Genomic DNA, 23929 nt, shown 5'->3' on the forward strand with positions numbered 1-23929 from the left:
GCGTTAGAGAGTAGCTTACTGCAGGGGGGCTCAACTCCAGACCTCAAGCTTCCCCAAAAGGTCTGGTTTTAAGGATATCCCTGCTTCAGCACAGGTGGCACAATCGGAAGCTCAATGTAACTGAGCCTCTGATTGAGCCACCTGCGCTAAAGCTGGGATATCCTGAAAACCTGACCTGTTGGTGGGGCTTGAGTACTGGATTTGAGCCCCTCTGACTTAATGCATGGATCAGACCAGCAGCAATGATCAAGGGGCTTAACTTTACAGGAGTTCCTTAAACAGTCATAGTTGAAAATAAATATTCTTTATTTTTAACCATGAGGTACTTTCTTATCCAATATAATTTGAAATATCCGAAAACAGACATCATGGATTCTGAATCGCAGAACTCTATTTACAATAGTCACAAGCAGATCTCCGCTGGAAAATAGGTTTGAAAATATATTGCATTCTAGAAGCACTTTACACGGCGTTTTTAAATCTTCTATTGCCCTTTTTTTTCTTACCACGCACCTCCCCCAATTCAAAATGGGTCACATGCAACAGTAGGGTAGTAGCAAAGGGATCACTATGAGAAGTTAAAGCGCTGACATTTAGGCCTGCCATACCTGGAATCGGGATGATGGGAATACTTTCATTGGGAACGACGCGTGGCGAACTGCTATCTTCCACGTAAAAGTGAGCAGTTTGAAAACACTTCCTGTATAAGAAAACAGAGTCAGATTAATAACCAGCCTTGCATTGCTATAACCAGCTGACTTATCAAGCAATGTTCTTTTCTGAGACACACACACTACTTTTTCCATAGACTATAGCAAGACTGCACCCAATCCCTTGAAATGTATTTCTCTTTAAAAGGATTTTTCAGTTCAAACTGTATCGCAGAACAAATGTTTTCCTGTTCACGAGTCACAAACAATTCAATGCTGGGATCGTACATTGTAACAAGAACGGTTATTAGAATATTTTACCAGTACGCGACAGCTTCAGATCAGATTACAGAGATTTGAAATGCACGATTACGCAGACAACTTTGTATAGTTTGTATTCAAAGTGCTAATTTCTTTGATGTATAAAGCCACACACAGAGCCACACACACAACATCACTACACATTAATCAAACGACTTATAATTCCAGAATTTCACCCCAAGGTGACTGCATTTGTTTCTCCATCGCACAGCTGTTCTAACACAGAAAAGCACAACAACACTAGATGTGGATTGTTAAGGCCCTTACAACCAACTGTGAAAGAGGCCCATAACACAAGTAAACACTGACTTATCTGAAAGGGACAGCAAATTAGATCGCTCCAGAGACAACACAGCAGCATGTTACCTGTACTTAAAGCAAAGCAGAGAGCATAGACTGGTCATCATAGAAAAGGCACTAAGCAGGAAAACCTTGAGAGCTCCAAGCAGCTTTTGCATGGTGATGCTGAGCGAGGATGGGCTCAGAAGCGTCACTGCTGAGCAGCCAGGGGCCGGAGCTGAATATTTAATGAGCCCAGCTCTGTGTGAGCTATTGTGACAAGAGCGGGGTATCTTCTTGTCTGCCTGCAGCTCTTAACAATAGCCCTATCCATGCTAGAATGGTCCTCCCCTGTCCTGCACGGTTTAATGAACTGCTCTCCAGCACCTGTCTGGGGGATTATTCCAGCAGTCTTTTTTGTTTGCGTCTTTCCGGCTCACAAAAGGTACAACAAAACATTATTTCTTAAAGCTATTTTAAGGTTAACCACTGTATATTATGAACTTGTGTTATTCAGCTTTTCTAAACAATGCTCCTATTTTACGTGCAGTATTACAGCTAGTTAAAAGAAGAACTACAAATAGGGTTCCACACAAGTCAAATAAATCTATTCAAAACTTCCCATATTGTATAAAGTTTTTCTGAATAATAATAAAAAGTAGTACATTACTCTTCCCACAATAAAATAAAACAGACCACCAGGATGAAGTGTAAATATATACGAAGATGAATATTTTGACTCACAAATGACTCCTGTAAATAAATATACTGGAATAAAGAAGCGTGGACCCCATCTATGGTGACAAGTTCTATACATTCTTAAAAACATACTTTAGACGTTCTTGATCTGCTTTCTGAATGTATATAACGTCATCGTTTTAGTGACTCCCAGAAAAATACGGGTCCATATTTACTAAGTAGTCTTCTGCTATAATACACCTTCTCATGCAGGAAGACCCGTTACAGTCCATTCAAGTCAACAAACTTAAGGCTTCTTCCAGTGCCAGAAGGTATCTCAGCCCAGAAGACTGCTTGGTAAATATCTCCTATTGTGACTTACTGCATTGGACCCCAGTCCCTGGCTGTGGGGTCCCCACATAAGACAAGTGCATTTAACACCAATATTCTCATCCTTATTTTCCCTATTTAGGCATAATATTCCAGGCGGTACAGAGAAACACGACATGTCCACGGATTCCACTGGAAATGGGAGCACACAGGTGTAGCCAACGATATTGCGGCCGACAGCACAATACACCGCTGTCTTCTCACGCTTGGCCGATTCAAAACAATGGCCGCTTCTCCCGCTTGTGCATGGGATATGTCCGGCTGAGGCACACCATGGGTTGCAATAACGCTGGCTACATATGTAGCTAAGAAAAAAAACACACTAAAGGTAATTCATACTACACCATTTACAGTAGAGTACATAGCAATATTACTTAATGCAGCAAATGTTCCACTTGGAGTGGTACTGGGAAAGTGACCTCAATTACAGACCAGTAGACAAAGAATCCCCAATGCTACATCCCATGTGACAAATTATTTAGTCCATTACCATCTGTTTTTTTCCCTGTTTACTCTTCTCATGAGTATGGGTCATTTAGTTCAATCCTTTTGGCAAATACATTTCAAGCCAGCAACCCCAACAAGGCAGACCCTATCAGCTGGTCCTACACTTCCAATAATATATGGATAGGACTTACCATAACGTGATTGCAAGCTTGAATAAACATAGAAAAAACAGATAGTAAAGGACTGAATAATTTGTCGTCACATTAGATGTAGCGTGGGGCTTCCTAACTTGTCTATTGTTATATTTTTGGCATATTACTTTTCTCCTGGTAGCCCTTCGCCCCAAATTAAACACACCCTGAGGGCATAAAAAAGGAAATAAATTAGTCACTTATAATGCAAAAAGCCCTGGAAACAAAAACAGGGAGTTTCTCCTCTGCAGAAAATCAATGAGGCCAAGTGTACCAAGCAACATCATGAAACATACAACAGCGTAAACGCTATATAACCTGCTATCGCCAACGGGGAGAGTGTTACATGTACACGTGTACTTTAATAAATGAGTTATAACAAGCACCACCACATTGTAATTTAAGAGAAATGGCTTCATATGCAAATGTTATCGAATCTCAGAAGAATGTTTTTTTTGGTAGAAAATTGCTCATCTCCTGATCAACATTTAAAATGTAGAAACATATTTGCATTACAGAACAGATAACTAAGACATTAACAGAAGCACTGGAGCTTAATGTCACGAAATTAACAGCATGAAGATCCTTCCTTCCTGACTCGTGGCTCTGACCAGGGAGTATATAGCAGGGGGGGGAGATACTGGCTCAGAGACAGCTCGTAACCCTGCAGTGCCTGCAGGTTCAGAATTAGCCTGCTGAGCCCATCTGCTAAATGCTCCCATGGGCCCTATGGACCTGCCTCCTGATCTGCAGTGGCAACAACAGAAAGGAAAATTCTGCCGTTATTGCTTAATACTGGTAGTGGGGGGATTCTAGCAGGCCGAGTGAAGATACTGTATAGACTACGGAACATTTCTATTTCTTGATAGAATAACCACTTCCTCTATGGGAGAAACGGCCAGTTACTAAAACGTCATATACAGACCTGTCAACTCTCACTGATATTCTGTGAGTCACATTGATTGGGACTCTGTCATGTATTTTCAGCACCAGTGGTCTAATGGACTGCAATGGAATTCCACTGATAGGAAAAACTACTGATGTTTAAGATGCCATTTGGGGGGGGGGGGGGGGGCGGGGAGAACTTCTAAATCTAACTTAGATTGTAAGCTCTCCGGGGCAGGGATTTCCCTTCCTATGATTTAATTCGTTTGTTCCACTTATTGTATTATAATTCCCTGTACTGTATTGCCTCTTTGTAAAGTGCCAAGTACACGGTGGGCGCTATATACATGACCTCTCCGATGACACATAAAACCAAGGACTTTGATCTCACTTCTTATATTAGCTCAACATCAATCTCTATCCACTTTTCCATGAAATCATCATAACATGAATATTACAAACATATGGAAACATTCATAACAATGTATGATAGAGCTTACTGTTCTGAAAGTGTTTACAGAAGCAACATTTTCTTCTATTATTTAAGAAGTTTGTATTGTAGTGTGTTTGGTACTGTACTTGATTCCAGTGCTGCTGTATTAACCTCCTTTCCCATGCCTCCGTACCCCACCCTCCCCAATGCCCATTATCTCCCCTACCCTCACCCCTTCCTAAACCTTCTTAAAGTCACTCCAAAGTCACCCACCTCACCAATCCAATCGCCTCCAGTGTGCCCACTGTCATCACCATGACACAGATCAGACTAAATCCAGAGACCTGACAACACCCCTACCCACCAAGCAAGCAAGCTCTCAAATGTACCTAACCCATTACCCGACCATGATGTTCTCACCCCTGCCCACCAAGCAAGCAAGCTCTCAAATGTACCTAACCCATTACCCGACCATGATGTTCTCACCCCTGCCCACCAAGCAAGCAAGCTCTCAAATGTACCTAACCCATTACCCGACCATGATGTTCTCACCCCTGCCCACCAAGCAAGCAAGCTCTCAAATGTACCTAACCCATTGCCCGACCATGATGTTCCCACCCCTGCCCACCACAAATACATCTTAACAAGGACTCTATGCCTATCACATAAAATTTTCCATATGTAACCCCACCATTGTTTTACTAATGTATAGGGCCCCGGATAAGGATCCTATATAAATGTTGTTATAAATAAATCAATTTTGATTGTAAATAACCTTATGATGTAAATATAGTATGTACATCAAAGATGATAGATCGACTCTTAAAAATGTCTGGCTTCTGATGATGATGTAAATCAGTAGCATACTGTGCATCATCCAGCTTGTGTAAAAGGCAGGCGTCAGTCAGTGAAACCCCAATATCCCTAAACCCTATATTCCTGTACGATCAACATGCAAAGCTTGTGCAACGGTCAGAACTGGAGCCTCATGGTGAGTTCAGAAGCGGAGAATGACCATCACCAAGAAAACACACAGTCTCAAAGGCCTTTGTCAAATATAAACAGTGTTTTCAAAGATTGCAAAGAACTTATGTGACTGAACGCACATGTGCACTATTTAGGATGGTGTATTCAGCATTTCCCCTAGAATATACAAGCATTTCATCCACACGGTAACAATACATCCAAACCGCTGCGGCAAAGCACAGTTTACAATGATTAGACCGTCTTCAATTTCAAACTACTGAAAAGTAAAACTAAGACGCTGTATTGTGTCTCAGCCAAGTTTTCCATAGAACTAAAACAGCATTACAATCTAGAATGAATAATCACCAGCTGCCCAGAGTTTCACACGTAAGAATATCTAACTCAGAAGCAGGATTACTATAAAGCTTCAATGCTCTCTCAATAAGGGATGAACGACAGAACCGATTACTGAAATGCTTGCAACAATAAATCTTGCAAAGACATTTAATGTTATGTGAAATGCTTCTGCAGTCTACAAGATTGTCTTAAAAAATGCATAACGCCACTAAATGGAAACCTTGTATTAAAAATAAAAAAAGTACAGCATACAATTTATGGCTCATCTTCTTTGTCATTATTTGACCTTTATAAAATATCTTTTAATTGACTAGATTTTGTCCTTAGTTGTTAGAAATGGATATGCTCTATAAAAGTAAATTCAAGCTTTAAATAACTCTACTCTGAAAATAGCCTATTTCCCCATGGATAAATGCCAGTGCGTACCTGCAGATTTGACAACTAAGTAAAGTTTATAAGCTGCAATTGAACTTTCATTACTTTGCAAATGTAAGATTCACAGTCCTGTCTTCCCACACAAAGAAGGACCAGACTACAGATGAGCACATGGGAGTGAACCGTGCAGTCACCAACAGTCCCTCACATCTTGCGGTTGATTGGTAGGCATGGGCAGGTGTACCACTTACTTTACTTCCATAACCCCTTTGTACTGGTCATTTCACACAATAAATGTATGTTGAAAAACACTTGACAAATGTACTGTATGCATTTAATGTCTGCCAGGGTGGGGCCGAGAAGGAACACATTTCTGGTAGAATCATTCTATAAATGCATACAGCTCTCCTGTGAAAACATACTGTACTGAGATTGTAAGCTCTTCGGGGCAGGGATTCTCTTTCCAATTGTTACTTTCATGCCTGCAGCGCTTATTCCCACTATGTGTTATATTATTATGTCACGTGCATTACTGCTGTGACGCGCTATATAAATAAAGACATAAATACTTACTATGTTGGCCTAATCTTTCATGCGTTCCCTGGATCATATTTCTATTTCAGTTCACTACTGCACGGGCTTAATCTGTAAGTCTGTCATTCCTCTACTACAGGGGTGTGCAAACTTTGTCTGCGCCTCCCTGTCTGCTCTCCCCACCTGCTCGCACTCCCCCCTCTTACCTTGTCTCCGTCGTTTCTGACGTTGCGATGTCTTGTGACGTTGCGATGTCGTGTGACCCTGCGTCGCCAGAAGCCGCCAGGGACAAGGTAAGGCAACTTAGAGTGGCCTTGCACGCCCCCCGGCATTTAATTTAAATGCTTTGGGGGAAGAGCACGCGGTCTCTAAGGGCTGTGCCACCCCCAGAAAAGTTAGCGCATTGCTGGTCTACTACATTGAGTTTACTCTGTTCTGCAAGAGGATTAGATTCTCATGTCTGTAATAACTGCTTATTTTCAGTGTACTTATGCCTTTTTCATAACACAACCTCAGAATTCACACAGCATACTACTGCAGCCCTACGTGCAGTACAGGTATCTATTATAAGAACATATTAAAACCCTTTATATTCATTTGCTTCACTCAGGTTAAAGAACTCATGGATATTTAATTAATCTGTAATCTATACTTGCCTATAATCCAATCTATAAATGGTATATTATACTGAGCCATTATATAAACAATATGGTCCATATTTACAATGCCATGGTATCCCTTTAGTCACATGTTGTGTATAGAAGACCCCATTCACTTGATTAGGTCCTAAGGGGTCTTATGCCAAAGCACCGCTTAGTAATCAGAGCCTTTATCTTCACAAGACACTGCTGACCCTATACAAATCCAGACAAGAGTAGAAAATCCAGCAGCTATTTGAGAGGTCAGAGAGAATGCTTCAGGATTAAATCGTTTGTACGATAGGCTTCCACATGTGCAATAGGATTTTCATTTGTTTTGTGTCGCTTAAGTATCAGACTTTCTCATTCTCTTTTCACATACTCCTACTGGAATTAGGGAAAACTTACTATACAAGTAACCATATTGACAACACACCTCTGATTTTTAGATAAAGACAATACAAAGATCGTAGCAAAGAGAATTGAATAGTGCATGCTCCCATGAACATATAATGAATGGATTATGGTGAGCCATGCTATATAAACAATGTATGTTCAAACGTCTCTCCTCCAGGGCTGGCCAACTCCAGTCCTCAAGGACAACCAAAAGGTCAGGTTTTCAAGATATCGCTGCTTCAGCAAAGGTGGCTCAATCAGTGGTGTTTTGTGACAGACACCTGTGCTGAAGCAGGGATATCCTGAAAACTTAAGCTGATGGTGGCCCTTGAGGACTGGAGTTGGCCACTCCTGCTCTACTTGATTCAGTAAAATCATAAGTCAAGCAGACCCCATGCCAGGTTTCATTGAGGTCACGGGGACCAGTGAAGTTTCATTGTCCATGTGTCTCCCAATTAATTTATAAAATGGGACTTTTTTCTTTAGTTTGTACGTTGGATACAGTGTTACCTTCAGCAGATCATCAATGAGCATGGTTAGCAGATGGTCTCTTTAGTAGCTTGAGGACTCAGGACATACCTGTACCTGCGATAAGCATTTATTCTGCACGCAAACTTACTAGGTGTATAAATAGGTGAGGTGTGATGTACTGGCCGCATTATTATTTGCATTGCTCCCATTTGAATTATGGAGTTCACCAGAGTCACAAAGGATGCTTGAAAATGTATTATTTTAAGGAACACCCATCATTTATGTAGTCGCAATATTTTGTAAGGGTTATTCTATTCTCCTATTTAAATTATTGTGGGGTTTTTAATATTTATTTTAATATTCACAATAATTTAGCACGCTCTTCTGCAGCTTTACTGTGCTTCTATTATAAAAATTATATATGTGTGTGTGTGTGTGTGTGTGTGTGTGTGTACACATGCAGCACCAAATAAGAATGTTAAAAAAAAAAATATACACACACACACACACATACAGTATATATATATATATATATATACACACACACATATATATACATACACACACACATTGTGATGTCATTTAAGTCAATGGGCGTTAACTCCTGATCAGGTGCGTTACATGAATCTGTTCCTTGGTGAGAGGTCATACAAAATAGTAGAGCAATGGATCCGTTACATCCAACTGCTCCCCAATAAGCACCTGGCCTTTTAGGAAATATTTTCTTTATTAGTAGATTGAATTGGTCGTTATCATTAGACTTGTACACCATTTGTAAATACAATTGTTGATATTTCCAATGTCACCATCTGAAGATCAAGTCTTTTATATAGTTAAAGATGCCATTTCTGCCATATGGTGGCTGGAAGGCTATACACTGTCTGCCTTGGAGCAAATTAGCTACTGACCGGCTGCATTTGAGTTCGTCTACCACAGGGGTGACCAGCGGACTGGAGTTGGCCGCCCCCGAGGACTGGAGTTGGCCACCCCTGAGGACTGGAGTTGGCCGCCCCTGAGGACTGGAGTTGGCCGTCCCTGAGGACAGGAGTTGGCCGCCCCTGAGGACAGGAGTAGGCCGCCCCTGAGGACTGGAGTTGGCCGTCCCTGAGAACTGGAGTTGGCCGTCCCTGAGAACTGGAGTTGGCCGCCCCTGAGGACTGGAGTTGGCCGCCCCTGAGGACTGGAGTTGGCCGCCCCTGAGGACTGGAGTTGGCCGCCCCTGAGGACTGGAGTTGGCCGCCCCTGAGGACTGGAGTTGGCCGCCCCTGAGGACTGGAGTTGGCCGCCCCTGAGGACTGGAGCTGGCCGCCCCTGAGGACTGGAGCTGGCCGCCCCTGAGGACAGGAGCTGGCCGCCCCTGAGGACAGGAGCTGGCCGCCCCTGAGAACAGGAGTTGGCTGCCCCTGAGGACTGGAGTAGTTGGCCCTTGAGAAATGGAGTTGGCCGCCCCTGAGAACAGGAGTAGGCCGCCCCTGAGGACAGGAGTAGGCCACCCCTGAGGACAGGAGTAGGCCGCCCCTGAGGACAGGAGTAGGCCGCCCCTGAGGACAGGAGTAGGCCGCCCCCGAGGACAGGAGAAGGCCGCCCCTGAGGACAGGAGAAGGCCGCCCCTGAGGACAGGAGTAGGCCGCCCCTGAGGACAGGAGTAGGCCGCCCCTGAGGACAGGAGTAGGCCGCCCCTGAGGACAGGAGTAGGCCGCCCCTGAGGACAGGAGTAGGCCGGCCCTTGAGAACAGGAGTAGGCCGGCCCTTGAGAACAGGAGTAGGCCGGCCCTTGAGGACAGGAGTAGGCCGCCCCTGAGGACAGGAGTAGGCCGCCCCTGAGGACAGGAGTAGGCCGCCCCTGAGGACAGGAGTAGGCCGCCCCTGAGGACAGGAGTAGGCCGCCCCTGAGGACTGGAGTTGTTGGCCCTTGAGAAATGGAGTTGGCCGCCCCTGAGGACTGGAGCTGGCCGCCCCTGAGGACTGGAGTTGGCCGCCCCTGAGGACTGGAGTTGGCCGCCCCTGAGGACTGGAGCTGGCCGCCCCTGAGGACTGGAGTTGGCCGCCCCTGAGGACTGGAGTTGGCCGCCCCTGAGGACTGGAGTTGGCCGCCCCTGAGGACTGGAGTAGGCCGCCCTTGGTCTAGCAGGAATAATGAATGTAGATTTACTTGTGCACTTGTGCAAACGGAGCAATAGCCATCACTGGCTATAAGTGAGTGGTACCACAAGTTATTAAAAGGCAAGCCATAGGAAGGGAACGCGCAGACACTAATGAACCTTAATATTGGCGACAACGCTGAAAATGTTTTCAGGACAAGGAGTGATAAGAATGTTCATAGTTACCTGGAGACCGCCTTTATCCTCATAATGCTGCAGAAGCAATTTGCATTTGAAAAAATGTTAAAAAAAATCTGATTTGACGGCTACATTCATTTTTTTTACTGGAGAAAATCAACTCCCCCCATACATCTCCAGTTCATATTTCAGAAACTACACAATTAAATCAAACGGCAACACTAACGGCTTCCGAATTATCATTCATGGGAACAGGTCCTACTTTAGTGCTCTAAAAATGGCTCACGTAACGTTGCATTCATACTTCCTATAAACTGTGCAAACGACAAAAAAGAAGTGCTTTACAAGCTTGCGCGCTATCTTAACAGCTGCAGCTGTGTGTCTCTAAATATCTTTTCCGAATGTAAACACATTAGCACTGCATAAACACCTTGATTTAATAGAAGAGAAATATAGCATGTCTATTCTGACTTATGTAAGACTGTGGATGGCTCCTACAATTCAAAATAACACAGTCACATCTATTTCGTACACTATATGAATACAAAACTGTAATTGCCCATTTCCCTTTATATGTGAACGTGTAGGAGGACTAATGTGCAGTGTCAAATTACAATGCAGAAATGTTAGAGAAATAAAGAATATGGAGAATTGTTTATTTATTACATGCCACTGTCGCAAATCTACACGTTCTTCTTCAATGATGAAGGCGTAATTGCACCCAATAAAGCCAGGCGTTGCGTTAACACTAATATAGACAGCCTCTTTAAAGTGGGCACTTTTGAAGACAATAGTAATGCGTGCATTAATGGGGTTTTTTTTGCGTCATGCCGCATTAACGGGGGAAGTAATGCCTGCTACAACTGGACATAATCATACCAAGCAGCCGATACATAATATCAGGATTATCAATTTACCTTATTTTAGATCCAGGCTTTTAAGGGGTAGCACTGGTCTGTTAAATGTTTTGTGATATAACCCCCATTTACCGCATCAATCGTCGTAACTCATATCCACAAAGGCGATTAGCGTTACGATGCGCGTTAAGCAGAGAAACATCTGATCGCTATATTGTAAGGGATGTTTGGTTTAGTCATCTGCAAGTCATCTGCTGATGAGATGTTAACCAAACATCGCATATCCACAATACAGTATTAATGTTAGCGCGTGGAAATAACGTTACGGTAATTAGGCAAAACCCGCCGTTACTCACATCCAGACCGTGAATATCATAGCGTTATTTCTGGGAATAGCCTACAAGCAAAAAGGGCGGGTCTAACGTGCTACCCACATGATTGTACCGAGTATAGGACTTAACTCTTTCATTACGTGCCATACAAAGATATATACTGGATCATATATGTCTGAAACACATCAAGAAACGCATCCGAGTGTCAAAGTTCATATAATAAACTATACTCCGGGTTTTAGTGATTAGAGTGAATGTAGGATATGTTTGTCTGACCTAAAAGGGTATATAATCATGACTTTTAAGAATAGGTGTACAATAATGTTTATAGCCTACATACTGTACTATCTTATACTATATTAGTGAAAGCACTGTATGTTTGCCTGCCTGCATGCATGCATGCCAGCCTGCCTGCCTGCTGGATGTCCGGTGTCCCTAGGGGAAATCTCATTGGTCCATTGGGCCGCCCCCGCACACCTCTCATTGGCCTGAGGCGGAGTGACGGCCCAAAGGACACACAGGGACACAAACACACACACAGGGACACACACACACACACAGGGACACACACACACACACACACAGGGGGACACACAGGGGGACACACACACACAGGGACACACACACACAGGGACACACACACACAGGGACACACACACACACACAGGGACACAAACACACACACAGGGACACACACACACAGGGACACACACACACACACACACAGGGACACACACACACACACACACAGTAGGGGGGGTGTACATTAGCAGCATAACCCGGGGGGGGGGGGGCTCACATACCCGCCGGAGCCTCCGCCTCTTCCTCCCCGAAATCAGCCTCCACACCCGCGCGCAACTCCTCCTCTCCCCGTGTCTCCCGCGCTTTCAAACCCCCCCCCCCCCCCCCGCGCCGCTACAGTCAGCGGAGGAGCGAGTGCCCGGGACACAGCGGGGGAGCGGCAACAACAAGCTGCCTCCCGCCTCAGTTCCACGTGGGAGCGGCCGGACGGGTGAGTGAGCGGCCTTCACCCACCCCTCACCCCCCTTCAAATCACCTCCCCTCCACCCCCCCCCCCCCCCGGCGCCGCTACAGTCAGCGGAGCGAGCGAGCGCCCGGGACACAGCGGGGGAGCGGCCACAACAAGCTGCCTCCCGCCTCAGATATACGTGGGAGCGGCCGGACGGGTGAGGGAGCTGCCGGACGTATGAGTGAGCGGCCGGACGGGTGAGGGAGCGGCCTTCACCTCCCCTCACCCCCCTTCACCTCCCCTCACCCCCCTTCACCTCACCTCCCCTCACTCCACTTCCCTTCCCTTCCACCTCCCTCCACCCCCCTTCACCTCCCCTCCACTCCACCCCCCTTCACCTCCCCTTCACCCCCCCCTTCACCTCCCCTTCACCCCCCCCCCACCTCCCCTTCACCCCCCCCCCACCTCCCCTTCACCCCCCCCACCTCCCCTTCACCCCCCCCACCTCCCCTTCACCCCCCCCTTCACCCCCCCCTTCACCTCCCCTCCACCCCCCCTTCACCTCCCCTTCACCTCCCCTCCACCCCCCCCTTCACCTCCCCTCCACCCCCCCCTTCACCTCCCCTCCACCCCCCCCTTCACCTCCCCTCCACCCCCCCCTTCACCTCCCCTCCACCCCCCCCTTCACCTCCCCTCCACCCCCCCCCCCCTTCACCTCCCCTCCACCCCCCCCCCTTCACCTTCCCTCCACCCCCCCCTTCACCTCCCCTCCACCCCCACCCTTCACCTCCCCTCCACCCCCACCCTTCACCTCCCCTCCACCCCCACCTTCACCCCCCCTCCACCCCCACCCCACCCCACCACACACATGTATATACACACACATGTATACACACACACACGTATACACACACACACACACACATGTGTATACACACATACACATGTATACACACACACACACGTATACACACACACACACGTATACACACACACACACACATGTGTATACACAAACATGTGTACACACACACACAAATGTACACACACACACACACAAATGTACACACACACACACACACACACACACATACAATGTATACACACAAACATGTATACACACACACAAACATGTATACACGTGTATACACACATGTGTATACACACATGTGTATACACACACACAATATATACATACACACAATGTATACACACACATGTGTATACACACACGTGTATACACACACACACACACGTGTATACACACACACACGTGTATACACACACACGTGTATACACACACGTGTATACACACACATGTGTATACACACACATACGTGTATACACACACATACGTGTATACACACACACGTGTATACACATACACACACGTGTATACACACACACGTACACATACACACACACACACATGTATACACACACACACATACAATGTATACACACACACACCCCAGCACCACCACATCAGCACACCGGTATCCCATGCCCCCCCAGCACACTGGCATTCTCGGCTCCCCACCATTCCCAGCCCCCATCAACACCATCAGCACCCACACATCGCCACCTTTGCACCTCCCCCATCGGCACACCCACATCCGCACCCCCACATCAGCACCAAACCCTCCCAAATCAGCACACCAATACAATCACCATCAGTACAGCCACAGCAGCACTACCACCGCACATGGGCCGCGTGGACCACTCCCCACCCAAATGCCACCCCCACACCACAAACATCCCGGGCAACGCCGGGGCTCTCAGCTAGTAACAAATAATTACCAAAAGGCAGAAGTTGGGAACAAAACTTGTATTCACACACAGTTACTTCACGGTGTATGAAAAATAAATTCAGTAATCATGAACAGGGAAAAGAATATCAAAACTATTTACAGAAAATCATCTCCTCTTTCTTGGAGCAGAACCTCCAGGCTCACTAGGCCCCCTGGGTAACGAGTCTAACGCATGCGCGTTAATTGGAACAGACGTTATAGTTTTGCCAATGCGCATGCGCGGTGTATTGGTTAACGCATCTATGCTCAACGAAAGTCCCAGTTAATACAGCCAACATAACAATGCTGGTTTGCCAGAACGGCCATTGTTTCTGCATACCATTAGCTTTGTGAATACTCGTCACACGGTGGGAAAATAATTACCTATTTAGGTAATGTCCCGTTAGTAGCCCAGATTTAAAGGACCTCTGAGGATCTTCCCTTATTATCTACAAACCCACATTCAATAAAGAAGACATACTGTTCCAGAAAGGACAAGTAGCCCAACGTAAATAAGAAACCGAGATGTCCTAGTCATCTGGACTGCCTGTAAAATTGTATGCAAGCACTGTGCACATTATCATGCATTGCATTTAAGTAACATATTATAACTATTAAGTTTTATTACCCACAACATTTTCATATGTATTGCAAGTTACCTTTTATCTTTCTTGACCTGTACCTAAATGTTAGGCAGTATTATAGGAGGCAATGCCTGGCACTTGAATCACAGAGCTTTGTTTTTGCTGCTGCAAGGAAAGTATAACAAGTACGAGCAACCGAAAAAGTGGCCAACTTGCTTAATGTCTCTACTTGCTTCAAAAGACATAGCAAAGACTAAGTGCCAGATGGGATGTAAAAAAATATCTTTCATCAAGAGTGCTAATCACGGCTGACTGCACACAGCGACATCTTATCGTACATTGCTGTAGCTCAAATCAAAATTAGGAAAATAAAGTTGACATTAAAATTAGTTCTCAAAATGTGAATGCTGGAGTGTTTCAGACACATACGCCTTGCGCTGGCACAGTCAAAAATAGGAAACAAAATGTAAACCCACCCTATGCTTAGAATGGAGTATATTCTTACACTCCTTTAGGCCTGGACGAGCAGGCAATGAGTTGCAAACCAAACACATTGAAGAGTCCGACTGCACCAAGTGGGTTGGGCGTTTAGTATATTTACAAAGTGACAATTTTAAGGATGAAACTGCAGTATGCGGAGCAATCAAAAAACATACTTATTCCCACTCTGATTTCCTCTATGAAGAACTCATGGTTGGTCCACTAAAATAAATCACAACCTACAACAAATTCTCCAGGACCAATACAGCTATGGCAATTTGGAACAGTGTATTTATTGAAGGAAGATCTTACCTCCAGTAGACCAGAACAGCAATGAGAAGGATTAGGCACACAAATGTTAAAGCTGAAACGACCAACAATGGTATCATCCATTCCATTTTGCTAGGAGAGGGCCTGCTTGCCATACTGGAGATATTCTTGTCTTCTGTAAAGTAAATTCACAATAACAGAAATACTGATAAACAAGGTATGAGAATGTTATTCATAGTTTAAGTGAATCTAATTATCATGAAAAGCAGGAGGGGAAAAAAATAAAAAAAACTCAAAACTGTACATGAATTATATTCAAAGGTTATATATAGCTTTAAGAAAACGTACAAGCTCGTGGTGAAACATGATTCTCAAGATGGAAAATCTAACACCGCTTTAGGAGAAAATGATTTATTATCATTAATACACTCAGTGGCGAAGTGACAAAACATTATCAGTGACGACTGTTTGACCTTACCTGCTCATTTGGAATGAAGTTATAATTTGCTATACAATGGCTTTTATGAATGGGGAAACTCAATTATAGACTGGCATTCAACTGATCAATGAACGTTACCAAGCATCACACAGTAAGACTAAAATACATTTCTAATTGCGCACAAACAAAGGTTATTGGAAACACATTGCACAGAGAGCAAAAAAAAAATCAAAAAGAAAGAGTGCTGCTAGAACAGCTCGGAAGGATTGTGTTTCCAAAACAGGGCCAGCCATCAGCTTATACAGACACTGCCCTTTCGTAGAGGAGCCTCGCATGGGTGCTAATCAGTCAGAAACATGGAGTTAGTGTAAACAAATATTATAAATAGAACTGAAAGCCGACTTTTAGACTGAAAATAAATTAGTGCGGTAAGATATAATGAAAACTGACATTCAGCACAATGTTATTGTTCATATAAAACATACATCTAAATAATGACTTTTTAAAAAGAATGTGTAATCATTATAAAATGTAGAAGACCCCAATATATGGCAACAGCTCAATACAATATGGGAGGTGAATAACAGCAAGAAACTAGAGTGCAATGTGGGTAGAATATATATATATATTTTTTGTATTCTCTATTAAGGGAACGTGGCTGAAGGAGTGGCTCAGAATAATGGCACTAAATCTGAAAACCGTGGCACTAACTTTAAAGCGTGGGAGCTGTGTGTCCGCGCCTTGTAACCTTGGGCAGGTCACTCTCCCTGTGCCTCCTGAACCAAAATTAGATTGTAAGGTCTGAGGCAGGGAATCATTGTGCCCACAAAATACTACAGTATGTACAGGTCAGTGCTGCAGTATATAAGAAAAAAAACATGATTATTATCATCATTAAAACATCATGCACGTTATATCCAACATTATGTTATTCTGTTTTTAATGCGTGGACACGGTTAGCCGAATTTCTGCACCTGTCTGCAGATGCATTTTGATAATATTCATATGCTGAAAAAAAAAAATCAATAAAAATATATATATATTTTTTTATAATATAAAAATATTTTAAACAAAAAACACCATGCACAGATACAATGGCGAAGGCTAGGTCTTTACTCACCGAACTTTCAGTCTAATGAGAGTGGAGAGTGAACAGAAACACTGAAAATGTGAGAGGAGATGGAATCATGAAAAGATCTTGGGGAGATCATGGTGGCTTATTCGGTTGTTAAGAATGGTGGACTGGAAGGTAATGGCAGAAATGAGGACATTGCTGATATCTGCCACGTAGGAGGAACTGAGGGGAGAAAAGAAGGTGGAGATCCTCTGGAAATGAGGGGAAGCGATCAAAAACTATAGCGAATGAAAGTTCGGTTATAGAGATGGCCCAATTATGGATTCACAATTTGATGACAAACATTTTAACAGAGTAGTAAATGGCGAGCCAATACAGAAATAAACCCAGAGGAGTGACCAACAGGACTGGTAATTCAAGGCAAATGAAAATTCAATGAAAAGAACAAATATTACAGCTACATGACCAACAGAAAATGTTTAATGCCACAAAGAAAAGCGGTTTTGATTCATTCAGCAACACTATGTATGGGGCAATGAAGACTAATGGCAATAACATCACTAGATCATGACAAATGTGTGCTAAGACGACACGGCTGCTTACTCCTCCTTTGCTCCACAACTGCAGCACTAAAATCTATTGGCTCAGAGTAACCTATAGGAATCAAATACATTGGTATTGAAAGGGAAGAAACTGAACTCATCTATTTATCACCATAAAGTTGCATTTTGTGGGAAGTAGAGTCAGGGAATACACACACACGTATTATTTATATAGTGTAAATATATGTGGATGGCAGTGTCCGACCACGCTGGTTGGCTAGTGCCACTGTGGGTGTGGGAAACAACGGCCAGGAGTCCAGATTTTTCAAATACTTGATTCAGGTGTGTGCTCAGATTTGAAGGTGACGAAAGAAGGTGCTCGGCGTACACAGAGCTCCACTGGTAGGAGCCAGCCAGGGAAATGGCTTTTAGATGAAACAGAGGGGCACATTTATCGTGTACCATTATGGGTTATCGCACCCGTTCCAATGGTAACTCCTATTAAAGTCAATGGGAGATCACGCCAGAACAGGTGCAATAACACATACCGACACATGATACATGTGCCACGGAGAGCAGCAATGTTGAACGTTGGGAAAAAAGAGACCGTCGTGAGGAAATAGATGGATAAAAAGAGAATCACCCGTGTTCTTTAACGCCCATTAACTTGCATAGCTTATGGGGGATGATTACCATCAGAGGTCTGGTCATTTAAATCAGGGGTCTCAAACGCAGTCCTCAAGGGCCACCAAGAGGCCAGGTTTTATGGATATCCCTGCTTCAGTCTTCAACTGATCCACTGATTGAGCCACATGTGCTGAAGCAGGGATATCCATAAAAGCTGGCCCATTGGTGGCCCTTGAGGACCAAGTTTGAGACCCCTGATTTAAGTCATGGTCTCTGATGTGCGATACAGATTCCCAGAGTTATTGGAATACCATCATACACAAATGGAATCATTAAAAGACACCCCTCCAGCACTGCATTCTGAAACAAGAGATCTGGATGTAATTTATTTTCTTCTATGTGAGGAGGAGCGCTGGTGAAATCCAGTGGTATATGAAATACAAAATAAAAATAATAGTGCAGATAGTAATAATTAGTGATTAATCAGTCTGTAAGCTCTGATATGGTTGCACTCACAAGAATCCTAATGTAATCTGGATTTAATGTCACATTCACACTCGGAGGCTAACTCCCTATGAGAAAAATACTCCTCTTGTACCTTGGGTATAAGGGAGGGAGAACTAAATGCTGGTGACCGTTTCTGCACTTAGAATCATTTCTAAAAGAAGGGTTGTGATGGTGTAGCAAGACCTTCATTCCCTTCTGTGCAGCCGTTTTGCACTATGGAATTTCTTTACCCTACCTTTGGAACCTAAAACAGTTCAACAACTAAAAAAACGACTTCAAAATCTTATGGCTGATGCATGTCCCATTATGACAAAGTGGAGCAGATTTGACTCGGCATGAGCCAGTAAGCTTTGTAACACACCTCCTGTGCCATTGTCTATTATATCCTGCGGCTTATGCTGCACAGACTACAGCAGGGGTGGCTAACTCCAGTCCCCAACAGGTCAAGTTTTAAGGATATACCTGCTCCAGCACAGGTGGTGCAGTCGTTGACTGAGCCTTTGATGCGGCCCACCAGCGCTGAAGCAGAAATATCCTTAAAGCCTGACCTGTTGGCAGCCCTTAAGGCCTGGAGTTGGCCTCTCCTGGTCTATAGTCACAGATGAAAAAAAGATGGCGCTGGGCAGGTAGGACGGTAGAAGTGCATTGAGTGGACAGGAGAGAGATTGGTATGTTGGCTTGGCTGGGAAGCAGAAAAATATAAATGGATGTCGGAACATAAAAGCAGTGTAACGGAACCTCAGAAAATAGGGCAAGAAGGGCAGAAACCAAGCAGGGTCAATAGCATATACCGATAAAGTGCAGCAGACTGAAAAAAGCATGGTTATCAGCCGTCACGTTTAATATCTAATGTTACATAAATGTGACATCTTACCCTTTACAAAAATATGCTACAATGATTCCACATTACTGAATGTAGAAACATTGAAAAGTACTGATGTAAACTAATCTGATATCTCTGCTTACAAGCCAAACGCTCCACTTTACCAATTCAGATGTTGAAACTGAAGCAGTCTGAGATGGGTTAGTATGTAAATGAAGTTAGTGCTTCCAACATCCAATTAAATCAAATACTCTGAACAAACTGAATAAAATACCGTATGTTCAGGTGTTCAACTTCCACCAAGGAATACAATACCGGGGAAAGGAAGTCACAGAAAAAAAGTGAGAGGAAAAGAAAAAAAGGTTCAAAAAAAAAACAAGCTGAATTACCATCTACTGCTTGTTTAACGTTGCATACAAGTAGTATTTTCATAGTCAATATGAAGATTTCATGATCTGAAGCGCTCGCTGAATAATCAAGATGTCGTGTATTACCACACTATGGCATCACCATACTGTACATGTCCGTACTTTTATCTCTCCAGTGTCACCATGAGAAACATGTCCTCCAGAACATGACCTACTGCTTTAACTGGTTAGATTTCAGACCATAGCTTGATCACATTTTAGATTAATATATTAAAGTGTAGACAAACTGGAAATGACACGAATCCTTAGATGGAATGATAAGTGGCTTGTTTTATTTATGCAATCATTCTTAAAGTACTGTATGAAATATCTAATTTAGCTTTGACGTGCAAACAGCATGTCATTAATGAACGGGTGTAAGCCATTTGCTTAGCTTGGAATGAATCCCAGCGGGGAGGAAATATATATATTTTTTTGTCACCCAAAAGAATTCACAATAATTAAGTACAATACAGTACATTACATTCTGTAGCTTTTCACTCCTCAGGATTGTGGCACGGCTGAGATTATTGGCCATATTTACAGCCCATGAGCCTTAAGGTGCCTTACGGTTTAGCATGGTTTAATAGATATGGCATGAAATGCGTCAAAGGGTAATGAACTATAAATAAGTTATGAACTATCTTATGGTTAAATCACTTTATATCGATAACCTGCTCGGTCGTTATTAGTGAGCTGCGGAGAAACATTAAAAATAAATTGAATTTTCCATTCAGGGAAATAATTAGTTGTCAGGTTTTGCATCAAAAAAGTATTTTATTAAGAAACAACACATCTAGGTATAACTAAATGTATACATGTATGTACACACAATGTAAAAACAAGATTTGATCTCTTTTAGTCACCATCACCCAAATCTTCGCTTGCTAAACGTTCATGGTAAATAAGGAAGCCGGCAGTTTATTATTCCACTAGAGCCTTATCGCCATATTTTTTTAGCAGGATAATCAATATATTTTTTTGCATTCTAAGTCTACCGGGGTTATTGTAGATGATAATAAATGTATTCTGAGGAGATGTACGCTATTGGCATGTTTTGAGGGCGTAATGAAAGGCATCACATACTGTGTAGCGTTATCCGTACCAATCACCGTTTCACTAATTGATGTGGGGCGTCACTAGCTAAATTTAGGCAATCGTTATTCAACCCCACCTGCCCACCAGGAAGTCTGGAAGCATATGCATTTGTGAAGCAGTCACCTAGAGATTATGCACAGCTCTCTCTGATAAAAGTAATAAGTATCAAATTAACATTTTAAGACCTCCAAGTAAAATAATCTAAGCCTTGCAAAACAAGACACGTACAGCCATGTTCAGCAAGATGAAAATATACAATGCTTAGAATAAAACCACAGCTATTTTTAATCCGCGTCTTCAGTTTAATAAATCGTTGGGATTTAAATATAGTAAAGAAAATTAGATACATCTGGTAACATTTTAAAAGGTTGATAAAAATATGAAAGTATTTTGTGACAAATTTACAGATATCTTAAACTCAATACAATACATTTTAATTAGGGCTAAACCATGTTTGTTTAAGAAGATCTATTACCTTCAGTTATATATTCAAAGCATAGAGAATGAACAAAGAATGTACAAAGAGATAAATGACCGGTGTGAAGTAACCAAAGACTGTCCAAATGTGATCATTCCGTGACACTTGCAACCGCAGTTAAAGGGGAAATGCCTCGTAGGACTAAAGTGAACCAATGTGATAGCAAGCACTGTACAGCCAGAGCCCCCTCACCTTATCTTTATTGGTTGTCTGATAAGGACAGCATAAAAGAAAACACTTCACCATTCAGAGGCACCTAAGAAATTCAACTGACAGACAGTAGGATTGCAGCTTTAACTCCATACATTATTAAACCAAGGTATTTTATCTGTATGATTTCTAATCTACTGTGTGTATGTAAACACACACACACACACACACACACACACACACACACACACACACACACACACACACACACACACACACACACACACACACACACACACACACACACACACACACACACACACACACACACACACACACACACACACACACACACACCTTAATTATACCCATTCAGGCGTAGCATTGTTTGCATGTAATTTTAATATAAGCACCACTCTGCCCTCTGCAGGTCTCAAAGCAAACTCATGACCAGATATTATTTACTAGTGCACTATTACTCTGCATTATGAAAGCAGTGTCCCCAAACCCAACACCTTCCTCCTCCCTAAAAAGTGGGATTCAACAAATGTTTGGCCAAGTTTTGCAGAAGGTACAATGGCCAATATTTACCCAATCGGTGGCATGCCAGGGGACCCTTTCTGATGCTAAATGGTCCATTCAAGTGAATCGTATCAAGTATTAAGTCATTTATGTTGTGAACCAGGAACAGCATATTGGGAAAATAGGGAACAGAATATATATATATATTTTTATATTTATTTGGGGGGTCCCAAATGCAATGTAAACAACTAAACAGCTGGTATACGCTGTAAATAGTTTCTGAATTACCAAAGTGCCCATTTCTACCACAATAAAATGTGTATGTGTAAAATGGAGTAAGAAGAAAGGTGCAGGAGAGCAGTGGGCATTAGCTAGTGGTAACATATAAAGGTCCTTTTCCCCCTAAAGTGGTTAATGGAATAACCCATCTTGTGTTTATCAGAAAAGCTTTAATTCATGGGTGGCAAACTTCAGTCCTCAAGGGCCACCAATAGATCAGGTTTTCTGGATATCCCTGCTTCAGCACAGGTGGTCCAGTCTTCCACTGAGCCACCTGTGCTGAAGCAGGGATATCCTGAAAACCTGACCTGTTGATGGCCCTTGAGGACTGGAGTTGTCCACCCTTGCTTTGGTTGAATGTAAGAAACACAGTTGATATCAATAATCAGTGTTCGACAAACCTATACATTTGCTTGCCCCGGGCGAGTGGATTTAACCCCCGGGCGAGTAAATATTGGCCCAAGCAGCACACGTTTGGTACTAGGTGGCGAGTAGATTTTTTTGTGTGGTGAGTAGATTTTTTGGTGATTTGTCAACCACTGTCAATAATTCTACAAAATATTGTTTCCTAATCTGATGGCATTTTTTATTTGAAACGTTATTTGACTAATTCATTCACATCTATAAGACATTTAAAATGATAAATGCGGTGAAAATACAAAATGGCACAAAACTGCATAAGAGTCGGATTTGCAGGATTTATTTTAGAATACTGAATCTCTTCTTGTAACAATGACATTTTAAGCTTTTAACACTTTTGAGGCTTGTGTTTCCAAGAAAAAGATACTGTACTAGTACATCTGAATCTTACTGTATAACTAGAGTGCAGATAACAATGTGTATGCATATGGGTAGAACTGATAAGGACAGCCCGAGAGAGAGATTTCTGGATATACCTCAACACTCCCCTGCACACACACCACCCCTCTACCTGCCCCCACCCCCCCACACCATCAACACACACACACACACACACACACACACACACACACACACACACACACACAATTAGGTTTGGTGCACTTACTAAAACCATGTATTCTAATATCTCTAAGGTAAAAAGCTGCATACATACAGTAATTGATGCTACATAAATAAATTCATATACAATGTTATGATCACTCAAAGGCTCCTAGTTCTGCTTCTTACTCTAAGCCAGAGCTTTACTTACACATACTTTTTTCATTGGAAACCTAGACCTCAAGCCAATCCATATCCAGACTGGATGGATAATTGACACATTAGAGTCTCTTAAAACGTAGTTGGGTAAAATCAGTAAGCAACCATACCAGATTGAATTTCCCTAAATGGGCTCTGTGACTAAGCTCCTGTATCTGGTCTACTCTCTGAAATTAGGGGAATAGGGCAATATGGTGAACAAATTAAACCTATACAACGTTCTCTTAAGA

The 23929-nt window shown here is 43.0% G+C and overlaps 1 protein-coding gene across 6 annotated transcripts in view; it reads right to left on the reverse strand.

Annotated features, from left to right (window-relative positions):
- Nucleotides 1–23929, reverse strand: part of PTPRG (protein tyrosine phosphatase receptor type G) — a 386148-nt gene that overhangs the window by 37892 nt on the left and 324327 nt on the right. For 5 of the 6 annotated variants that reach the window (XM_075574780.1, XM_075574781.1, XM_075574779.1 and 2 more), the window contains 3 exons: nt 15616–15748; nt 10339–10365; nt 609–700 (listed from right to left, as the gene is read on the reverse strand). In XM_075574780.1, the coding sequence (XP_075430895.1) occupies nt 609–700; nt 10339–10365; nt 15616–15748 (252 nt within the window). The remainder of the gene's footprint in view (nt 1–608; nt 701–10338; nt 10366–15615; nt 15749–23929) is intronic. The other variant, XM_075574782.1, reaches the window with a different exon arrangement.

This window comes from Ascaphus truei, chromosome 17 (assembly GCF_040206685.1).
Source record: "Ascaphus truei isolate aAscTru1 chromosome 17, aAscTru1.hap1, whole genome shotgun sequence".
Lineage (NCBI taxonomy): Eukaryota > Metazoa > Chordata > Amphibia > Anura > Ascaphidae > Ascaphus > Ascaphus truei.